The 22,394-nt window shown below is 43.0% G+C and overlaps 1 protein-coding gene across 3 annotated transcripts in view; it reads right to left on the bottom strand.

Annotated features, from left to right (window-relative positions):
- Nucleotides 1-22,394, bottom strand: part of JMJD1C (jumonji domain containing 1C) — a 168,566-nt gene that overhangs the window by 22,203 nt on the left and 123,969 nt on the right. For 2 of the 3 annotated variants that reach the window (XM_075717424.1, XM_075717423.1), the window contains 7 exons: nucleotides 17,090-17,195; nucleotides 12,134-12,258; nucleotides 10,718-10,861; nucleotides 10,406-10,598; nucleotides 8,646-10,318; nucleotides 5,362-5,534; nucleotides 2,822-5,028 (listed from right to left, as the gene is read on the bottom strand). In XM_075717424.1, the coding sequence (XP_075573539.1) occupies nucleotides 2,822-5,028; nucleotides 5,362-5,534; nucleotides 8,646-10,318; nucleotides 10,406-10,598; nucleotides 10,718-10,861; nucleotides 12,134-12,258; nucleotides 17,090-17,195 (4,621 nt within the window). Of the gene's footprint in view, nucleotides 1-2,818; nucleotides 5,029-5,361; nucleotides 5,535-8,645; nucleotides 10,319-10,405; nucleotides 10,599-10,717; nucleotides 10,862-12,133; nucleotides 12,259-17,089; nucleotides 17,196-22,394 lie in introns of all 3 variants that reach the window. The other variant, XM_075717421.1, reaches the window with a different exon arrangement.

A 22,394-nucleotide genomic window follows, 5' to 3' on the forward strand; every position in this document is an offset into this window, starting at 1 on the left:
CACCAAAGTTTAAAAAGCACAGCTACCAATTAGACTTACGCAGGCAGGAGCAGTTAACTACCTGCTGAGCTACAGGAATACCTAGGACACTGTATTTTCTTTTATATTAAGTGTATCGTTCACCAAATATTCCACTAAAACCACCTTCAGGATCTCCTTCTTACAAAATAAGCAAAGAAATACAATACCCCAAGAAAGAAAGGTTTGAATTGTTTCAAGTGACGACGTATGCAAAAAAGGCAACATGAAAGCAGAGCTTAAAAAAAAAAAAAAATCCTACTACTTCAAAATTTATTTTTGCTGAGGGTTACAGATATGATTACAGAAGGGCAGCTCTATTCACAGGTAACTCATCTGAGCTTAATGTAAAATATCTAGCACAAGGAAGAACAGAATCCATTTATTCTCTGTCAAGTTTGTGGCTTTGCAAGGCTAAGAAGTACAACTGTATTCTTGATACAAAAGTCAACAGATCCGACACCAAGCAACAAGAGGAGCAGATCTACTGAGTAATATGTGCAATTTTCACAAACCCATTTTGAAACTGAATCGTACTGTATTTTAACCAGGCTTTCATTTAATGACTTTTAAAACTGGCACCAGTTTTATCTGCAGATAGACAGGAGTATCTGTCATTTCGTCTACCGGCACTCTTGAAAGTTCATGTCCTGTAAACAGGGATCTGATGTAGGATGATAGAGAGGTCAGGGTGCTAACTTTGGACGTGGTACCCGGGTTCAGATCTCTATTTTGCCAGAGATGACTTGTGCAAACCTTGCAAGTGACAGACTGCCTATGCCTCAGTTCACGGCCTACAAAATGCACCCCCAATTCATCCGAGGAACGTGATGGTAACTGGATTAAAGCTTGAGAGTAGGAGAGGCCAAAGCACAGGTTTGCTAGTCTAAAACAATGTTTTCTGCATTGGAACCAGAGATCCTGGGAGTCATCTGGGAGAATTTGAGCTCTGTGGGCAGGAACTTGGAAGACCCCCAATGCTTGCAGGACTGTAAAATGCCTCGCTTTGCAGGAGGGAGCCTTGCAGCCTGGAGCTCTGAGCGCTCTGGCTAGCACACAGGCTCCCGGGGCTTTCCGAAACGGCATGGGGACAAAGAAGTGTTCAAGCCTGGCAGTATCCAGATACCACCCACGTTGCACAACTGCCACCAAGCTCCGGATCCTGAAGCACAGTTATCTTAAGCCACCTACGGGGAGCCCAGGCAGCCATCCCACGAGCACCTGTGCTTTCCTGAAAGCTCCTCAAGGTGGATTATGTTTTTGTAGAAACCTTTGTGGGAAGTCCTTTCCGTAAGAAAGTCTCTGATCAGCGCTCTCTCAGAAATTACAAGGAAGCTCCCCCAAGGTAAACTGACAGGAGTAGCAGAAACACTCATGTATTTAATGGGTCAAGTAGGAGAAACTGCCAGAAAGAGTCAGGTCTATTAAGATTTTCAGAGAGGATGGCAAGCACAAGAAGTTGCTACCCCGGGACAGGCCCAACCTGTTAATGTGCAGGACACAGCCTGCGCGACTCACAGCAGAATGTAATACCAACTCCTACCTGTTTCCCGACCTAAGCTCCACGAAACAGTTCCATCATGTATTATCACGTATCACCTTCATACTCGGGTACCACCAGCCAAACCAAGAAGTGACTGCCTTCCCTTAACATAGCTAAGCAATCTTTCTACAGCAAACCTACAAAAAAATCTTTTGCAACAGTACAAAGGTCATAAAGACCTAACATGTTACACGTACATATTTACAGTTCACTTTAAGAAGTGAAACCGAGAAAGACTGTATAGGCATGTTCTCCTTGATCTACCCAGTAGTTGGGGGAGAAGTAATACTACTATCGCTGGACCCAAGCCAGAATACCTCAGACAGACTGCAACACTTCCAGCACCCAGTACAACTTAGGCATCAAATACTCTCAGATACCAGAAGAGTAACTATACACTAGGCAGTGAAAAGACAGAGAATGTAATTACAGGGAGCAGTACTCATTTTCTTACTACCTGTACTTAAAAATTCTTGCAAAAAGTAATTTAATGGCAGACTTTCTCATACTCAACCAGAACAAGGACAAAAGAATAGTCCTTGGAGAAGAATAAATTGGGATAAAAAAAATAAGGTAAGTTCTTGAATAAAATCCCTCATGTTGGCAGACCAGTTTCTCTTTTCAGATAAATCTAGTTACAATCTGCTACATGCTACAGCATTACATTTGAATTGAAATTTGTATTTCCCTAAATTTCTTTATTCCTTAAACAAGAGGGATGTTAACACCGAGTAATACGCATGCTAGCTAGGAGTGTGAAATGACTCTCCCTCAAACCTTTCACTAAATTACCCAAATCATAACAGAGTGGCATCAGGCTCTCAAGGAACTGCCTCTGGCTTCCTGATCAAAGGATGAATTAAAGTTCAACAATAGAGAATCTCTCCCTCCGGTAGCGCTCTAAAAATAAACGCATTAGATCTTCTAAAATATATATGTATGTATATATCTCTCTCAATACAAGTGGCACAACTACATGCACCAGTCTGTTGAATTCTGACGGACAGCATAAACCAGTTTGTTTACTGCTCATTTTTAGGCCAAGAACCAGTTTGTTAACACATATATACAAAACGCTGAATTTCTTAAACCAGGATATTTCAAATGGCCTCAAGGCAGATAAATCTGGAGCTACTCATTTACACAAGCATGCTTTTTAACTCTTTTCCCAGCTATCGTGCATGACAAACCCTCCAGGATTAACACTGTTAGACTTCACATTAGTCTGTCTCTTCCAAATCAGACTAATATACTCACTGCTGTTACTGCCGCTCTGTAACTTCAGCTTGCTTTTTTCTTTGGCACTCCTGCTAAGAACACCATTCGGTTTTACTTCTTCCTCTGTATCACCCTTTTTTTTCTGCAAATCATTTTGTTTCTTTTTGTAAGTTGGCTTGGGCTGCCGTTTAGTCCTTTGCTCTGACTTGCTCTCGCTTTCATCAGAGTCTCCGCTTTCAGAGCCAGACTCGTAAGTTCGTTTTGCTTTTCTCCTAGGGTGCTTATCTTCCTTTGCAAACTTATCTGCCAAGATTTTACTATCTATGTTATTTTGCAAATCATTTGATGTAGAAGCTATTAAATTGACAGTACATGGCTTAATAATTTCTGAAACACTGTTCCCTGAATTCTCTTTTTTATTAGTGTTTTTATCTTCCTCCGAATGTCTTGTTAGCCAAGCCTTTTTCAGTTTAGTGTGGTAGTTTGGCTGACTCGTCTGGGAAGTTTGCCCACTGCCTACAGAGTTTGCTTTGTTTATTGTATTACAGACGATAGCACTGTCTAGGGAGAGAGAGGTTGAAAATGTCTGATTTTTCACAGAGTTGGACTCGGTCTCACTGGTGTTACTACTTTTAAACTGAGCTGCAGCCAAGGCTGCCTTGTGCTTTTTCAAATGGACAAAGTCGGTGGAGGTGGAGAATCCCGAGCCGGGCTGAGCAGCGCTGCCTGTCTTGCCAGCGGCGGGCGTAACCGGAGCTGGAGTGCTGACCTTGCATTCCTGGGTCTGCGCCACCGCCTGACTTGCCGCTCTCGAGGCAGTACACTCCAGCGGTGCGCAGGCCAAGACCGTGTTCGATAAGGAGTAAGTCACTTCTGAACTACCCCAGCTCGACACGCTGGTAGTTGTCGCTGCTGATGCGGTGACATCCGTTTTGGTACTGCAGATCATAGTTGTGGTAGGGGTGACAGCATGAGGAATGCTGCCTTGCGAGACAGCTGGAAATTTCTTTTCATACTGTGTGCGAGCACTGTCTGAGTTCATATTTGGCAGAATGATTCTTCCAGTCTCCCTGGCTTCCGCTGTTTTCAGGCAATCTGCTTGATTTGTCACAGCTGAAGATCTCTCGCTAACTCGATCTTTGGAAGCAGGCTGCATTACTGCTACGCTATCGTATTTCGTGCTAGAAGGAGGACGCACAATAACAGATGCTGTAGCGGACTGTGACTTCCCACTCATTCTTTCAACGTGCCAATCCACTTTTTCATTATTTGGGGCATTACTGGACTTCCATATTTCTGATAAATTCTGTTCAGGAGCGCCCTTGTAAACAGTCTGAGCTTCCTTAGGCTCGGGTACTAAAGTTGGCGGTTTCTGCAACTCCTGTATCTTGCCACCACCAGCATTAACGGGCTGAACTGGGGTCAGAGTCGGAGGTGAAAGGCTGCTATAGCTGCTTTCCTTCTTCTCCAGGTTCTGGTGCACAGGGGGGTGAAACACGGGGGCTCTATGCAAGGCAGGCATACTCCGGAGTGTATTTGAAGATGAGATTGACAACTGAGTGGGGCTCCTGCTGTCACTTCTAAAAGAATTTACAGAGTGAGACTGCACCGACTGCGAAAGCTGCTCGGGCATCTTGCTCGCAGAGCCTTCGCTCTCTGGTTGGTGCTTAATTAAAGGTGGAGGTTTTGAAAGAGAAGAAATGTAAGAGGGGAGAGACTGGGGACTAGCTGCTGTTGAAGGACAATTACTTTGCTTATCAACATATGCACTCGAAGCTTCCTTTGACGGGTACGATCTTGGCGGTTCATTTACTACACTGTTAGACAAGGTGGTGAAATAGTTACTCTGTGGCAAACTCTGTGGAACCGAATGCTTCATTTTATACAGTTCTGACACAGAGCGTTCGGCATCTTTCTCGTATTTTACCGAATGGCTTTTGGGACTTGAAGATAAGGACGTTACCCTGGCATAGTTCTCTCTCTCTCCCTCCAGTGCCTTTATTTTAGCTGTAAAAGGAGCAACTTCAATACTTTCTTGGAGTATCCGTCTGTGTTCTTCTTTGTATTTGCTCAGTCGCTCCCCAGTCTCCTGTGGTGGCCTTGGCAGCTGGTTCAACATTGGATCTGCAAAATGTCTGTGCATATGGCTCTCCTTTGCTGTCTGCGTTCTGCTTTGCTCTAGCTCCGTCTTTACTGGTGCAGTTGTAACAGAACGTAAAGGTTCAATAAACGCTTTCCTCTCCAGTTCTCTGTTTGAAAAAGGTTAAGCAGACACGGGTTAGTCTGAACACAGCGCAACGTGCTAAACGGAAGACCTTTCTTCCCATGCTCCGAACAAAGTTATCTATTAACACAAGATAAACTTTTCTTAATACATTAGGTACAATTTTCCAAAGTCTTCAGGTGACTCAGGAACTCAAGTACCATTCCAAGTCAACAGGGCAGAGTCTCTTTTGCAGCACACTGACAAGCTTTTCTCTATCACAGGCACCCACGTTTACAAATCAACTACAAGGAAGCTAGAAGACATCAGCTGCTGAAATGTACCCTCTCACACAGAGTTAAATAAACAGCAAACTTACTCTTTGTGATGCTCTACGATACTTTTGGACAACGGCGGGCTGGAATGCGTTGTCAGTTTGAGAGGCCGAAGGGGATCTGCACTGGACGGTCGCACAGGAATGTGACTCAGTAAACCAAGGCTGTCAGCTGAGGTCACTGGGGTGGGCTGGTGTAACCATGGGCTGGGAGTATTCTGTTAACACCAACCAAAACAAAAAACCGAAATCAGATTTCAAAATAATCAGGGGACCGCAAGAGTTACCGTATCAAGTCCTACCAATGACCAGAATGAAGTAATGTATTTCAGCATCAAATCATACAGAGTAAATAAAATTTAACATTTTAAGGCCCTTTTTTATCAACTGGTACACCTGATTGTACCTCCCCTGGACTTGCGGCATGCAAAATAGTTTACACACATTTCAGAAGCATTCTTAGAACTGTTTAATTCTCAAGTATTCACCATGAATAGTTAATTCTAGAATGGCATCTCAAGCTCATCAAAATTAGCAAACCCATGATAGTCTGACAGCACTTAACTGCAGTAAACAGGCCATTAGCTCTGCAATGAATTGCAAAAACTATTTCTTTCAAAAGACAAATACGTTTAGTATTTCTGGAACACAATTTCATCTCCAGCTTTACAACAAATCTCAAATATAAGGGACAGAAGTACCTCTTTCCTGGATGGTTCCTCTCCTCCCCCCAACCAAACGATTAAGTAGGATAACCCTAATTAAGCTGCTTTATTTTGCCAGGCATTTTTCTTTAGCCTAATTTCATCAGCAGCACACTATTAAAACCCTAAACGTACACGCCTGCCATACTTTGCAGCATGGCAAACGTGCAGTACCCACAATTTTGTACTGTGTACCTAAATACTCAAAAGGTGGGCAATACCAACCGCCTCGTTTACTCACAACTGTCATAATCTTAATTTATGAAACTGACTGCTTGGGTAAGTTTCTATTTTCGTATCTTCTCTGAAACTTGTGTAACAACTCTGCAGAAAAGACCAAGAGCAGCTCTCCGTCTCTCTCCCCGTTCCCTCTCTCCTCTGAGACCTGCTTACAACAAACAGGCGCAGAGGAGTGGAAAGGCAGGGCACCCTGCTGAAGAGGTGCTCCAGTGCTAGGGACAAGCCAAGGAGGGACCGGAACAAGCATGAGCAGAGCGCTCATGTGCGCCCCAAAGCCTCTCAGTGCTGCTCCATCCCTAACTCCTGCCACTGCCCAGAACTTCTTGCCCTCCTCTGCTCCTCACCGGTGCATCCCTCTCTTTCTCCCCAGTCCTGGTGACTCCCAGTTGAGAACTGCTGCAGCAGAAAGGGAGCCAAAAGCTCTCATGACACACGCACGCAGCACAGAACAGATCTGCAGGTGCTACAGCTTTGAAGTTCTGATTTCTATTCTTTTGAATATTTAAAGCAACCGCTTGGGTTTGCGCTAACAGTTTTAGCGCGCACATTTCCTAGGCCAGGAGTTCCCACGCTGTGGCGAGTTCCCACGAATAGCCTGTAAGCTGTATTAAAGTATTATGCAAAAAAGGCCCGTCACCTTCTCCCTAGAGGAGCTGGGGAACATCTGCTTGAGCACCAAGCATTGCCCAAACAGCTTCGTGACTCCACCTGCAACCATCTCCGGCGCAGCCCAAAACGGGAGCTGCCACAGCCCCCCGCGGACGGTAGGGAAGGGTGGGCTGGGGGGCACGCTTCCTTCAGCGCACAGACGGGGCTCAGCCCCGAGCCGAGGGTTGCTGCTGCTGCTGCTGCTGCTGCTACAGCTGAAACACGGGCCTCTTTCTGCGATCGTGGCATCCATGCAAACCGACCTCGGCAACGCCCATTCTGGGTTTCTAAGACGTGTTTTAAAAAGGCCTCCAGTGCGAAAGCCAGAAGACAAGTCACCACAAGACAATTGCCACATATCAACATAATTAAAAAGCTACGTGCCTCGGTATGCAGGGCTGCATACTTTGGGCAGCCAAAGTGAAAACAGAGCGTATCCTAAGTTCTTCAAAATGGACTTCAGCATGGGGTGGAGGCAGGCAGCAACATGAAAAGATAAATCCACCTATAGTTTTCTCCTGGGCTTTTCTTCTCTGCTGCGTTTGACTTTATCAGCTTTTAGATCAAACTGACTGCATATTACAAGGCCAACTCAAACTGACTCTTCGGGAAAGACTTAGCCACAATGGTTTGGCTTTTCTCAAGAATGAGGCTGAGGAAGAATAGCTTTCCCCATGATAAAAAGAAAAAAAATCTCTATAACCATTCAGAAACTCCAAGCTTTGACGCAAAGACTTACAATTTGGCAGAAGGACCACTGTCAGCGACATGCCTTTTGTGGTCCCTGTGCAAATCTGCCCAAATTAGGCCAAGCTGTAGGCCTGTAAAAATCAGCATGCACATGCTCAGTGGAGGTTTGATTGAAGCTGGCAGTAAAGCTCTCCAGAGTCTCTGTCTGTGCTACACATGCTTCATCTTACACTGTTCCTCTAAGGTGCCTGCAATGAGCATGCCATATCCCAAGCCTGTGGGAGCTGAGAAAACTTTTCCTGTAATTGCCACGTCTGCCTGCCAAACACTGCCGCCGCACTGGGCGCTAGGCTGAAAAACACAAACCATTTCTTCTGAGACTTCAGCGGTTATACGCAGCATACAGAGGAATCACCCTGACTTGAATACAGAGGAGTAAAAAGCAGATGGGAAGGCAAGGATGTGTGTCAACAGGAACAGAAGGGGAGAAAAAGATATGCCAAGAGAGGGTACACAGATAGGTGTAAAGACAAGAGAAATGGGTGCACAGTGCAAGAAAGATTTTTAAGTGCTAGAGTATTTCTCTTCAGAACTTCCCACTGGATTTAGGACTCCTCCTGTCTCAGCCTTTCTCCATTATTTAGCAAGCATACCCGAAGTTTCACGATGAAGACGACTGTCCTACCTCTCCTAGTATTTAACTTACCTAATGGTTTTCATAGTTTGAGGTAGCAAATACTCAGCCAGCGGACTCGAGGTCCCAAACCAGCCGGCTGACCTCACTTGGTCATAAACTAAAACCAAACATTTTGTCTTACTTTAAAATACTTTGGAAATCAAGGTCTGGAAGAACTCCCTGGTCACGTGCACTGTGAGACAGCGGTTACTACTGGATTTCCACTCCTAGTTAGTTCTGTGCCTACTCAAAAAACCCACCGTCAACGCACACTGGCTGAGATACAAACTACCGAGTCTGTACCTAGAAAACCATTCCTGGGAGCCACTAGCCCAGGCTAAATACGTCGTTAAGAAACGAGCACGACTTACCCTTCTCAAGGAAGCCTCCGCGTTAACAGGAGCTTCTGGGTGGACCCATTTGGAGGAGGGCAGACCGAGTCCTGAGTAAGCATGTGTTCCGTTTGGATACTGCCAAATAATTGGATAAAGCCCTAGCTGATTATAGGAAGCAGAAGGATGAGCTTGTCCAAGAAGATGTGGAGACTGGTGTTGTAACATCTGTTGCTGCTGCTGGTGTGCTAATGCCAAATGGCTTAAGCTGCTAGCATGAGCAGTCTCTAGTCGCGGATGGCCACCCAGCAAGGAGGCAGCAGGCACTCCGGGTAACACTGCAGGAAGTAGATGAGGGTGATGAACAGAATGGTGAGATGCGGTACTAAGGGGGTGAGTGTTAATAGCGGACAAGGGAGCCTGAGCTGAAGACCCAGCTAGCAGATGGGATGAACCAGTTAATGCAGGATGATGAGCGTTTGGATTTAAACAGGTTCGGTGGGATGAGGAATGCAGAGGATAATTATGCTGATGCAAATAAGGTGAAATGTGATTAGTTCCTGTTTCTTGTCCAATCAGAGTGGGGTCCCTGTACACCGTGAAATGTTCATTCTTGTCAATGATAAGAGGACTTTTAGTAGCTTCTAGAGCACTAACTCTAGCTGGAACCGGATGAAAACTAGACCTAGGCAAATCATGATCAGTTTTATTGGCTGACCTTGTTAATCCAGTAGCATGGCTGTTTTGGGAACTAACCTTAGACTTCACAGTATCGGAAGATTGGGTGAATTTAGGCTTAACATCAGGTGACTTTGTTTTAGGATGATCAACTGAAGCACTAGGTTTTGACTTCACAGAATCGGGGACTGGACTTTGCTTATGCAGTTTACTCTCTTCTGCTAGAGAAGCTACATTTAACGAAGACATAAATGAGCCATACTGCACTTTTTCAGGATTTAAGTGTTCATTTACTGATAACGTTTTTACAACCCCAGGTTGTATCAAATCTGTTTTGTTAACAACACTGCTAACCCAACTTTGATCAGCTTCCTGTTTTCTTGCTTCAAGGAAATTTGCATTTGCAAACTGCTGTTTTAAATCGCTGCTGTGAGGTTCTGTTTTCTGAACCGTTTGCAAACCCAAGGTACTTGCAGCAGCATTATCCCGGCTCTCCTTTTCAGAGTTGTTTTCGTTAGTAATGTCAACAACACATTTCGGAGTAGGAGGTCTGGGCACAAACTGCTCATTTTTTAATTCCGCAGTATGATGTTTTTCTGCATTGCACTCTTGAACATGTGGATCCTTGGCATTCTGCTCATGAGGTGTTGGCTGCTCTGCTACATGGAGTGAAGATTTTTCCTGCTGATCTAAGAAGGATGACTTCAGTCTTTCTGTCTCTTCGTGTTTTTTATCCTCCTGTATTTCATCCCATGGAGACCCTCTATCTGTTAGTGTATGTTCTACTCCCTCAATAGTTTGGGATTTTCCTTCTTCTCCATTTATCTTTGAAGTGTTCTTGCTTTTTAACTCATTTTCTGAATTTTGCTCCGAGGACGAATCTGTTAATCTTTTATTTGAAATTTCTGAGTCACTGCTCTCAGAGTAATCTGAGATATTGTCTGTCCGCAGTCTCTTCATATTTAATTTTTTTTCATCCTCTTCAGGTTTTCTTCTTTTACTAAGGAAGTGTTTATTTTTGGTTTTGGGGTTCTCTGTAAAAGATAAAAACACATCTATCACATTTTCAGTCTAATATGGTCTTAAGAATCTCTCCCTCCCTTTCCAATAACTGCTTTTACCTCCTCGACCTATATAATCATATCTTTCTTCTTTCATCTTCTCTTCATCAGGCATGCTGCTATCAGAGCCTTTCCTCTTATTTGGCCGAGTATTCCTCTGTTGCTGGTGCTGGTGAGAATTCTGTTTTGGTGCTGCAGTTTGGGAATTCATTGCTGGTCTGGGACTATTTGCTTGCGCACGTGTGTAATGACCCTGAAAACAATTTTTTTGATTAATGGACTTAAATGCAATTCTAATTAGCGACTTTAAACATGTATTTTCAGTATTTGCAATATACGAAAATACTTAGGTAAAAAGATAAATATATCTACGTGGACTGTGTTGCTGTTCTGGTTGGAACGAGACCGTCGGCGTGAAGTGATGCCAATATTTTCACCTTTCAACAAAGAGTGAACAACATCATCTAGAAAGGTCATCTGAACCATAGAAGGATCAACATTCTGAGGTTCTAACACCTGGTTTATTGGGGGGAAAAAAAAGTAATAATCAGCAGATGTTCAGGCACTGCCCAATCTGTATTTTCTGTATCAGTGTTCACCAGTCTATTTTGTATGCTAAAGACTAATCAGAGAAAAGCCTACTTAATCCTGACAAGCAGAACTGACATATGACTCTCAACAAAGGCCGGGAAGAGTAAAACAAAAGCAAATGTGTCTTCACATATCACTGTAAAAAAAACTACCTTTTTTTTTTAAAAAAAAAAAAGTACCCCATGACCACCTCCTCCCCCTTCACTGACCTGCAAATGTGAAATTAAAAGACACTGAGCTCTTCATAGAGTAACTCTTACGTAGCAATTACAATATACAAATATTTTGCAAAATTTATTTAATATACTATAAAATATGCTGCAGAAGCACATTACAATATGGCTCCCAACAGAAGCAAAACTGCTGAAAGGAAGGAACCAAAACAACTGGAGACAAGAACTCTAAGACCGGCGGAGTGTTACTAGCGAGGGATGACATTTCAGAAAGAAGGAAATGGTAACCAGATCTTTAATCAATGTGTCACAAAGCGAAAAAAATAATATTTGGGGAAAATGAATTAGAGCAAATTAAGGGAAAGAACATATTTGAGCATTAGACTAGTCTTAAATCTTTACTGACACACATGATTTTGTCAGTCATTTCAAGGCAGACGGGTCATTCACTATATTAACGTTGAGTCATTACTCTGGTCTCCTGAAATAGAATTCATTACTGCCACTAAAAATACCAGCATTAATTCTTTTTGTGACATGAACTTCAGAAATACAACTAAAACCCACCACAGTAAATGTAAATTAGGGCTGCAGTAAATGCTTAATTCAATAGATTGCGGAAAGCGGATATTTCAACCGCTTGGAAGAAATAATCGCTACCGCAGCGCTGAAAGATTTCAGCGTTGAGAAAAGAAATTCTCAACGGAGCTGACAGGGAAGACCAGTTCTTCAAATTAGATCGCTTCACTTCAAAGACTTCAGTAGTCAAAGAGCGACAGCAGAAGTAAAGCAAAACTGTAGGATGGGTATTAATCATATCATTGCACAAACGTTCAGCTTCAGGACGGTTTTAACTGCTGGCCCACTGCAAAGTCACGCTGTAGTTTCAGCGCAGTAACCGACTTGCCCTGCTGGAACTGAACGACCCAGCGTATTTCCGCATGCCACAAAAAAGAAGAGTTGAGAGGCTCCCAACGTGCATGCCCGAAGGCCGTTTTCCGCGCGCGCGGCACGTCCAACTCACCTGGTCGTTCATGACCACCATAGTGCGGGTGAAGAGATCATGGTGGGTAATGATCCCAGTGAACCACTGGGTGGCAGAGTCCTGTCTGTACACTCTCACCCTATAACCATTTAAGGAGTACGGACCTTTAGAAGGGGAAGAAATAAAAAAGCCATTGAGAAATTCAGGAAAGGAGAGAGGGGAAAAAAAAAAAAAGCATAACTGGGTTTTCCTGGTTTTTTGAAGCTTCACAGCAAACGCGCAGTGCGCATGGCACAGACGGCAAACCACAGGCGATTCTGGCACAGCACTGCCTGTGGATTTTGCTTTTATTCAGGAAGACATTTTGAAATGCAAATGGTATGTTTAAAGTATGCTTTAAGGTCAATTATGCTCGCATTTTCAACATACAATTTTCTTATCTAACTAAATCTTTCTGCAACCACGATGACAAACGATGGGAAAATTCCTGCCTACGAACAGCAACCATAGCAAAGCAATCTGAAAGGCTAGAAAAGTGGCAGCAGCAGGTTATACAGAAGCTATTTAACAGGCTAGTCACATGCCCAGATGCTTTGCTGGCGAAAAGATTTACATCTTGGCGGTTAGGCTCTGCATCTGCCAAGTCTTTCCCATAAGTGACCACAGAGCTTCTCTCCATTACAGCAGTCGGAAAGGCAGCTGAGTGATCCCGTCCCTGCTACGGCCACACAGAACACTCAAAACCACACGTGCTATGAAGACTTCAGCTCCTGTTTTCAGATTCATCAACTGCAAAGAAACCCCGCACGCTGTCCCTTTGCAAAGATCGCTCTAATTCACCTCCAAAAGCCCACGGCAGTGGGGAAATACTATGATACAGTACTTATTTTATAGTTGGTTTCAAGACCCAGAAATTGAGATTCAACAATTTTATTCATGTTCAGCGTCTCATCTGATCACCAGGACCCTGAGTTTCATCGCAGTTAGTGTTTATATAGCATTTTGTACGAGTTCAGTTCCAACTGTGTGGGGTTTCGCTACTTCCGCAACCAAACCCCAAGCCAGGCCTACAGGAACGGAAGCAAAACCCCTCGGTGACAACCTACAAAAAGCCTAACTGAAATGATTTAAGAGTGCCTAGTTGCTCAACCGCACAGGCCACGCCAGCATTCCCCCGTCTTTCCTAAAGATCATTTTTTTCCAATCCCTGCCCGGTACATGAAGTAAGCTCAAACATCTGCAGCGAACAGGGACCTCACAGGTGACAGCTTTCTCGAGTCAAATATCCATATTCACACAACTGGGCCCATCATACTTTCTGCATGAGAAAGTGTGCGATCGTAAGGACTGTTTTTAACGTCAACATTTGAGAGATCAAAAGGAGTGCAAAAGCAGTAATAATGTAGACATTTCCAAGCGGTCTTAGGGTTTAATTCTGGAACATTAGCAAGGCCCTCTGAAATACCTTTTGCATGTGATTATCTAGGTTTTAAAGCAGCTGGGAAACAGAAACACCGTGCAATGGCACCCTTCTTTCACCCACATCCACAACATCCACTGCACAACTGAAACCTCGAGAGCCCTACTGACATCACCCCCAGCACGTTTCCAGCTGCCCGGACAAGGGTCAGAAGCGCGCCAGCACAGGCACCGCTAATCGCCAATACGTATGGGCAGAAAAAGAGGAAGAATCTACAAGCTTATGTCTCACATTCCTGGTCTTGGACCAGACGGGGTTCCCGTGGGGACACATTTCCTGATGGCTTCTCTCCAACCCTTACTCCATATGCCCCTGCAGAACGCCTCCAGCTCAGCTCCCACACTTCTGGCTGTCTGACCCAACCCAACACGCCTCAAACTTTTCATGGCTGTCCCAAAGCTCTGCCCTGTTCAGACAGTCTCAGTAAAATTCTGCCTGTGTCTCTTTGTGCAAATTTCCCATTCCTGCTTTCCTATCCAAGCCCCTCCTCTCTTGCATCCTACTGTTAACTGCACAATGATTTTCAGTCTCTTGCATAACCAGAACCAGCCTCTCCCCAGCTTCTTGTCTCATTTCAGCATTTACGATTCCAGGCCACTGGCTTCCAAGTCCTTTCCCAGTCTTCTCAGCTTACAAGCTCCATCCTCCCTTCTCCATCAGCTTCCAGCTTCTCTTACACTCTTCTGCGCTGACCCGGTGCCAGTTTCTTTCCTCTTACTCCTTGTTCTAATCTGTGTCTGCCCTTCATCCCAGCTGTTATCCTATCTATTTTTAAAAGAGACTTTACCTTTACAAACAGTGGGGGGGAGTTCTTACGTGCTGCTGGGGTGTCAGGAAGAAGGAGAAAGATTAAACTGCGGTCACACGACACAGGACAGCTCAGCTCCAGCCCAGCCCAGCCCAGCCACAAGCAGCCATTACAGGAAAAGCCTGGCTTTGTCTCCAGTCCCTGGCTGAATCACGCTCAGCTACGCATTGTTGAAACAGCCTGTGCAGTACTATCAGGAAATATCTCCAGGGCTGAAGCACACTCGGTGTTTCAACAGGATTATTATACATGCAGCCTCAGAGATTGTAGTGATAATGCATCTAATAGGAAGAAAAAAATTCAAAGATTTGAATTGTTAAAAATCAAAGACGCTGTACTATGTTCCTTGAACTGGTTTTATTTGTCCCAAAAGCTTTCAACTTGGCCAAGTTTGGGAGGAGTTTGTTTTTTTTAAAAACAAGGAATAAACTACTTTCCTGCCAAACCTACAATCTCTACTGCAAAGCATGCCGCTGTGACTGCCGCCCAAAGAAAAGGTCACGAAGGCCAAGTGTTTTCTTTAGTCTCAGTCTTGTAAATAGTTGGACCGGGTTTGAGTCAAATTCCCCCTCCTCAAATTGGCACGTTTCTTTTCAAACATTTGGAATCCGATTTTAATGTTTTTCTCCGACCCTCCTCTTTCTTCAGATAAACTGCGTTTTAAGGGTGACGAAGTAGAAAATACTAAGATAAGAGAGGACGGCTTTGGCATCATGAGACAATAAGGAAAAGGCTGGATCCTAAAAACGCTGTTGAGGATGAAGAAAGAGAATACGGCAATAACCTTCATAGATGCGTCTAGACAAGGTAGCACTGAAAATGTTGCTTAAATTGCAGGGAACGGGAAAATGGTAATAACGGAGAAGGTGAAAACCAGAGAAGGCAGGGGAGGAGAAAGGAGGGACAACATGACTAGATTACAGCAGCCAGCACTGCTGGAGGGCTGTCCGTACGCCGCTGAAAGCTCGGTGCCCAAGGCAAAGTCTCCGTGACCAGGAGCAGCTCATGCCCCAGGAGAACGTGCCAGCAGCCTCCGCCAGCTGACCGCTGTCCCGCGGGGCTGCGGCAGCGGCGCCGCGAAGGCCCTCGCGGTGCACGGCACGTCACCGCCCGAGGGAGCGCGCCCCTCCTCGGGCCACGCTGCGCCGCATCAGCTGAGCAAGCGGATTGGGACTGCAGCTTCTCCTCAGACCAGGAGAGCTCGTCTGCAAGGACCCTGGGATTAGATTCATCTCATCATCCAAAATACTCCTAATTTGCGCACTTCCGAGCATCCAAACATCTGTTTGAGAAATGGTATAAAATTTTATATATATATATAAAGACAAAAATACAGTTCCTGGAATGATGGGATGTAAATGAGTTGTGGGGATGATGGGCTGGCAGTTTCATTTAGATGACTACTTCAATAGCGCAGGGGCTTTTCTCAAGAATTGATTCTGTACCGGTGTACACAGAGGCTTTTATAATTGTCTTATTATTGTTACACTAATAAAATACAATAAATAAACTCAAGTTTATTTCCCTTTTCATATAGCCCTAATTTGATTTCGCATCACCTCTCAATCCAATTTTGGCTGTAAATTTCATCAGCAAACGATTAACTCGCGTTGCATCTGAGGATATTAAGACAAAATCTAAAATGACTGACATACCAACTTACTATCTACACAATTCTGTGCATTGCTTTTTTCAGCATCCTTTCCCTGTGGCCCATAATAATAATCACATCTAGTCAAATTAAAAACTCCACAGAAGGAAAGACACAAATTTTTTACTGTAACTTCAATATTATACTTACCATATTCCTTTGGTCTTCTAATCTTAGTTTTATCAAAGAAACCAGACAGCAAGCAAACCTCAGCGCCAACCTTATAATATCAGATTATTTACTGCTCCCCTCCCCATCTTAATTTACGGAATGACTGCTTAAGCATTTTTATCCTCAAACTGCTTTACTGTTTGCCCAGGGACTTTAACCCAGGCCCACAGAGGTTTCTGCCCCCCATTGCTAGGAGTGCCTCTGTAGAGCTGCCTGTCAGTTCTGCGGAAAGTTAAGTAATATACTGCAAATGCATAAAATGTTTTTATTTTCAGCAAGATTGAGCCAAAAGAATTTATTCTAATTCATACCAGTTTTCATGTAATTGGTATCTACAGTGTAAAAACAATGCATGCGTTTGCTGCAACCTTCCAGCATTAGAATTGAGTTTCAAAATCGTAACTGATTTGACAGGCACTTTTCAATTGGGGGTGAGGGCATAGGGTGGGGATCTGAAAGTATTCTTCATCTGTGACAGAACTGAGAAGAACTACAAGCACAGACAGATATCGGAGAAGTTATCACACGAAACAGTAGCACTAACAGAGCACAAAACAGTTTTAAACATGCTAAAAGGTGTGTGGTTGCCATTCCCACTTATTTTCAAAACAAATTTCACAAAATTTCTACATTCAGACTAATGTTATTCAGCTTTTGCTGTAATCACTAAGACATCAAACAAGTTAAGAACAGTCTGAAGAAGTCATGCACAGCTTCTTACATAGTCTTGTTTTCTGGAATTAACAAATACTTCCAAAAAATAACTTCCAAGTTAGAAATATATTCTCCATTGTATCACAAATGCTATGGGATGAACCCCACGCAACTAATGGCCTTAAACTAGCTGACACAGAATAAAAATAACACAATTTCCCACATAATTACCTTGCATAAAAATCTCCTGAACCTTTTGTTCCTTTACCCAGGCTTTTACCTCCTCATGTAACTGCGGGTTATCCCTGAGAACTGGGTTTAGACTGTCTACGTCGTCCTAAAGTAGAGATTAAAAAAAGAACCATATGTTATGTTTACTTTTAACATTTCTGTTTATTTTCCTAGATGTATTTTAGAGTACAATATTAAGTAGTTTGCTGCTAATTTTACTGATTGCCTACAAATCCCTGTGTTATTTTTGGAGAAGACTTAAAAGCGCAACATAGTGCTAGAAGTTATTTCATGGGAACATGGTATGTCAGATCCCACATGTGGCCAGACTTGTAAGCTATTAATAGGATCACACTTTCATAAATACTGTCTTACTACGAGCTAAAATTGCCCTCTAAAGACTTCAATGTTTACAGGTATGCAGAAAGAACTGTTTAAATAATGATTAAATGAATTTAAAAAAAAAAAATCTGTTTTTCCTTATCCATAAAATTTAATATGGACGTATTGAGCATAAACATAGATATAAAAAACCACAAAGATAATGCATAAGAGAGTTGTATTTTAAGAGAAACAAACATTCTGAGAGAAACACCATTACTCATTTTCAAACATGCAGGCCTTTGTTAATTAGGTAATTTCAAGTAAGACATGCTTTTTGTTTGGTTGTTTTTTTAAATTCGGTTCTCCTGGAAAAGATTCTTTTTCACTATTTGAGTAGGACATCATCTAGGAAATTAAGACGTATCTGGTGGCACTGTCCTCCTAACGAGGAAAAACTAGGCACAAAATCTTGTTCGTATCCTTAAAAGCATGGCTTAAATCGTCATTCATCTCCAGACTTTTAGAATACCTATTTTCTCTATATTTCAGAGCAAACTTGCTATTTTTGCCTTTGAGGCTGTAGCAGAAAAATGAAGCTGCACCGCAGCCTGGCGACTCCTCATGCTGAAGACAGTCTTGGAAATCCGTGAGCTGCAGGAACATTCATTTGTGCCAAGAGATCTTCAGACAGCTAAAATAATCAGAGCGATTCTCCCCATACAAAATGTAAAATGTTTTATCAGTACTGCAGCTGAGATCAAGTAATTTCTTTCCTTGATCTCCAACAAGTTCCTTGATGTTTCACAATTACGAAGAGCTCCAGCCGCAGAATACAAAGATATAAGCAACACTCAGGGAATCATGCACTGCTGCCAGGCCCTCAAGTGACATGAGCAATTTCTCTCTATTCATCTGGATGAGATTATTCCTGCTAACCCACTGATCACAGGATGTCTATTTCAAATTCAAAATTCACTTCCTGACACTTGAAGATTTGCTGTGCTCCATTATGGAGAATGCATCGATGCTTCAGTTATAGAGAAAATTACTCTCTCCTTACGCTTTTGAAAAGGATATGGCCTCGGATTCAAAAGGAATGGTCAAGATGATCGGTTTTAATACATATAAAGCAGAACAAAGTGAAGGGGAAGATCAACAGGACCTCTACCACCAGGTTAAAATCACCAACCAGGCAAGTATGTTGCTAGCATTATGAGAGGCACAAGAGGGTCAATACTAAAATTTATTCAAGGATGGCAGACTGGCAAAACATTTCCTCTCCCGAGGCAATCTAAAACAGGGTATGAGCTGTTCTACTTTCCTGTGCAAATCCATTTTTGCATTGATCCTACATACAGAAGCAACACCGCCACTGGAAAGAGGGAGTGATTCGCCAGGGGAACCCAACAGACCCTGGAACTGGAGCTGGGTGACGATCATTCATCTGTCCTCCTTCCCATGCACTCTCTTTCACAGCAGCTGCAAGAGAGTCAGTACCAAAAATCGCCCCTCTCAGATCCACAAGCATTAGACCTAAGCAACGGACTGAGGTACTGCAATACTCGGAAGTATGGCTGACTTAAAAATGCAGTTAATATGCAGATCTCGTCCATTTTTAGTAATTCCTTCGGTCCCGTCTAGGAAAATTTTTATTTTCATTTCAAGACTATACACATTGATTAGGTACCATGAAGTCAGACCTGATACTTTTAATGTTATTCTACTTCAGTGATTCTTTATGCAAAGTTTTTGAGTCTCTATGTCATCTTGAGCCACTTTTGATTTGTTTCTGAAGGCAATGCACACTGACGCTTTTCTTTTTTTGGATTTTGCATCCTTCCTAAGCATCTTTGCCTCCTCTGAACTTGACACTGAAGATACCGGTGATCCTACAGACAACACGTTTGAACCTTTTTTGTTCTGTCTCCTATTCAGATCCATGACACATCAGTAGCTTTGGTTGAGAGTGCCTGGTGTGAACACTTAGAAAAGGAGACTGCAAAATCCATTTTGCACTTCTTTCCTCACTCTTGGAGAAAGATGAGCTCATCTCACGGCCGAGCTACAAAAGGCACAAGCGAGGTCAAAGATCCATTACACAAACTTGCACGCGGGTCTGACTGGGATTATGTACAGGGTATCAATGAGAACCCAGGATTTCTAAATACACACACAGACAGAATACACATCTAACATATCAATCACTGCAAAAAAAAAACCCCTCAAACAAAACAGAACATTGGTCAATAGAAATCAGTACAGCAAAGCAAAATTGTAACTGACAACTGAAGCTCAGTATCAAGATACTAAAAAAAAGTTCCCGAAATCTCAAAAATTCTGTTCTTTCGTGTACATATTACATATATCTATGGAAAAAAATGCATGTGCCATGACTGACCTTTTTTCACCATTAATCTTAAATCTGAACACCTAAAAACCAGGAAATTAATTGCATAATGTGTTAAACTATAAGGTGATGGCCTTAAGCACACTGTTTTAGCGCACACCACAAACTTTGGCAAAAACAGGGAGACGGCAACAAGCAAGGCTGATGCCATGCAGTCTCTTCCCTGTCTTAGCACTGAAGACAGGCAGATGACTCTGCAATCTTTCTACTTACCCTGTATTTATATTGCTCAAGAAACAACAACCCTGTCTACAGATTTGAACCTTGGCAATTACAACCTTCCAGTTTTCCCCTCCTCCTTGGTCAAAGTAACAGCATTGACAGACTAACCCACAGAAGAATTAAATGCCCTCTGGATTTTCCTCCAGACTTTTCCTCATTTGAAAGCAGTTTCACTCACAGAACTAAGTATGGTACCTTCTCCTCGACTAGTTTTTCCACAAGTCCTGGAATACCTCCTCCAGGAGGATGCTAATGGTGGTTGGAAATCCTTGTGAAATGCAAATCAGAATGCAAATCAAATAAATGGGGCTGCAATTTTCTTCTTTAAATCTACTGTAGGAAGCTCTTTAAGTACTTCATTCGGCAGTGCCCCTTGCTCCACAAATGACTATATGCAATACTCTGAAGACGACGAAGGGCGTACGGGCTAGAAAGATATGGCCAAGTTAATCCTTCCTGCCCTTCTGGAAGACAGTCACATGAAGCAATGTGATTATCAGAAGCTTGCCAATCTATGTCAGGTTTTTCAGATCTTTGCTGCTATTCTTCCTTCTTTCCAGACCAAAAGAGGAATTCACTTCTAGTGCAGTGGACTTTCTGCTTAATTATCCAAAGAATACTTGCATCAGTTGCATGCCTCTCTAGGTGAGAATTCTGACCTGCTGGGGATGTGCCTGACTCCTAGAAGTCCCGAGAAGAATAAAGAATGAAATTTTCCCAAATAACAAAGTGATCCAGTGTTTTTCTGAGTATATCTGTTCTTTCTTCTGGTGCGAAATGATGGCACAGGTTAGAAACTACAGACCATACCATCAGACTCAGATACCACGCTGCTCTAACCAGCAAGCAGTAATCTTTGAAGCATTTTCAGAGAGCTTATTTGGATAAACATAATTTAGCATTCAAAGCCACAGGTGAAGAAGCGCGTATCACTTACAATGCTTCTAAATTCCTTTAAGTCATGAATCAAACAGGAATTTCAAAGACAGTACCCACAGAAAAACAAGTCCAAATCCAAATACATACAGAATTCTCCTACTCAAGCCCCATCCACAAACAAAATACTGTCCAAGATACTGAGAGGCATCCCTGGATGAGCCAAACCTGCATGTTGCCCGAAGACCATGCGAAGTGCCTTCTGAAAGGCTCAAATGACCACAAGCTCCTTTTCTGTTTTGGGCAGCCGGGCACGTGTGTGGTGGGAATGCCTGCACATTTCCACAGCTCTCTACCTTCCCAACAAGACTCGCACTATTGAAGCAAGGTGTTTCCTCAGCATTTTAAAATACTTCTCCAAGTCATTCTTCACAAACTTGAGGGGCAGAAACAAGTTCATTAAATCAAGAGATGAAACCCTGGAGCACAAAACAACAACTAAAAAGCGGATTCAAGCAGCTGCCCCTACCCCCAACCACACAGCCTGCGTGCTACTTATAGGAGGGTATAGAAAAGCCAGCCAACTGTCAACTCCCCATTTTCAGTGAAGAATAGGAGAACTGACAATATGCATTCCAGGAAAACCAGCCCTGGAAAAATACTGGCTTTTGGCACTAGAAAGGCTTAAATCGGAGCCCCAAAGACCAAGTCTCAACACACACCGTGCATTAGAACCTGCAAATGTTTATTTGGGAAAGGGCCTTCCTTGGCCACAGTGTCTCTGCATTTGGCTTCAATGCATCACGGACATCTTTTTAGCATCAGTAGGAACCCATTTCAGGTAGTGTTTTACAGAGAAAGACTAAGTAGATTTTGCAGTCCTCGCAAAGGTCAACACCACATTAGTCCTCACCATCTGTGGCTTAATTAACTATAGCTTCCTCTGGCTGCTTAGAGGTTTTCTGATAATTTAGGACACGAGCTAAATGAAAACTAGTACATAACCAACTTGACAGTCCTGTTTACAATGTTTACAACAGTATGTGCTGCAGAAGGAAATAAGCATTTTGTTAGTACTTTAATGGTAGAGGAGACCACAATTAAATTCAAACGATGCAAATGAAAAATTCAGAGATCAAAGTGTCAAAAGCTTGAACCTTCAGTTTTCGTCTTGTTTCACGAGTGAATATCTTGAAATCAGTTTCTATAAAATGAGCCCCCTGCCTTCCCCCCCCCCCCCCTTTTTGCACCAAACCATTTTTACAACTGCACTGAACTTCAGCTGCACAGAAATCCAATTTGGAAATTGCAGTCTGAAAAACAAGGAACAAGGTAAGTCAACACCTGCCTACTGATTGCCCCAACAGTCCTCAGAGAACAGTGGCACCAAAAAGTACTGTTTTAAAATCTAGACTGCTGAGAATATATACTAGTCCTCTAATGCCATCTTTCAGAAGATGATTTCCTCCCATTAAA

Source organism: Pelecanus crispus, chromosome 10 (genome assembly GCF_030463565.1).
Source record: "Pelecanus crispus isolate bPelCri1 chromosome 10, bPelCri1.pri, whole genome shotgun sequence".
NCBI classification, from domain to species: domain Eukaryota; kingdom Metazoa; phylum Chordata; class Aves; order Pelecaniformes; family Pelecanidae; genus Pelecanus; species Pelecanus crispus.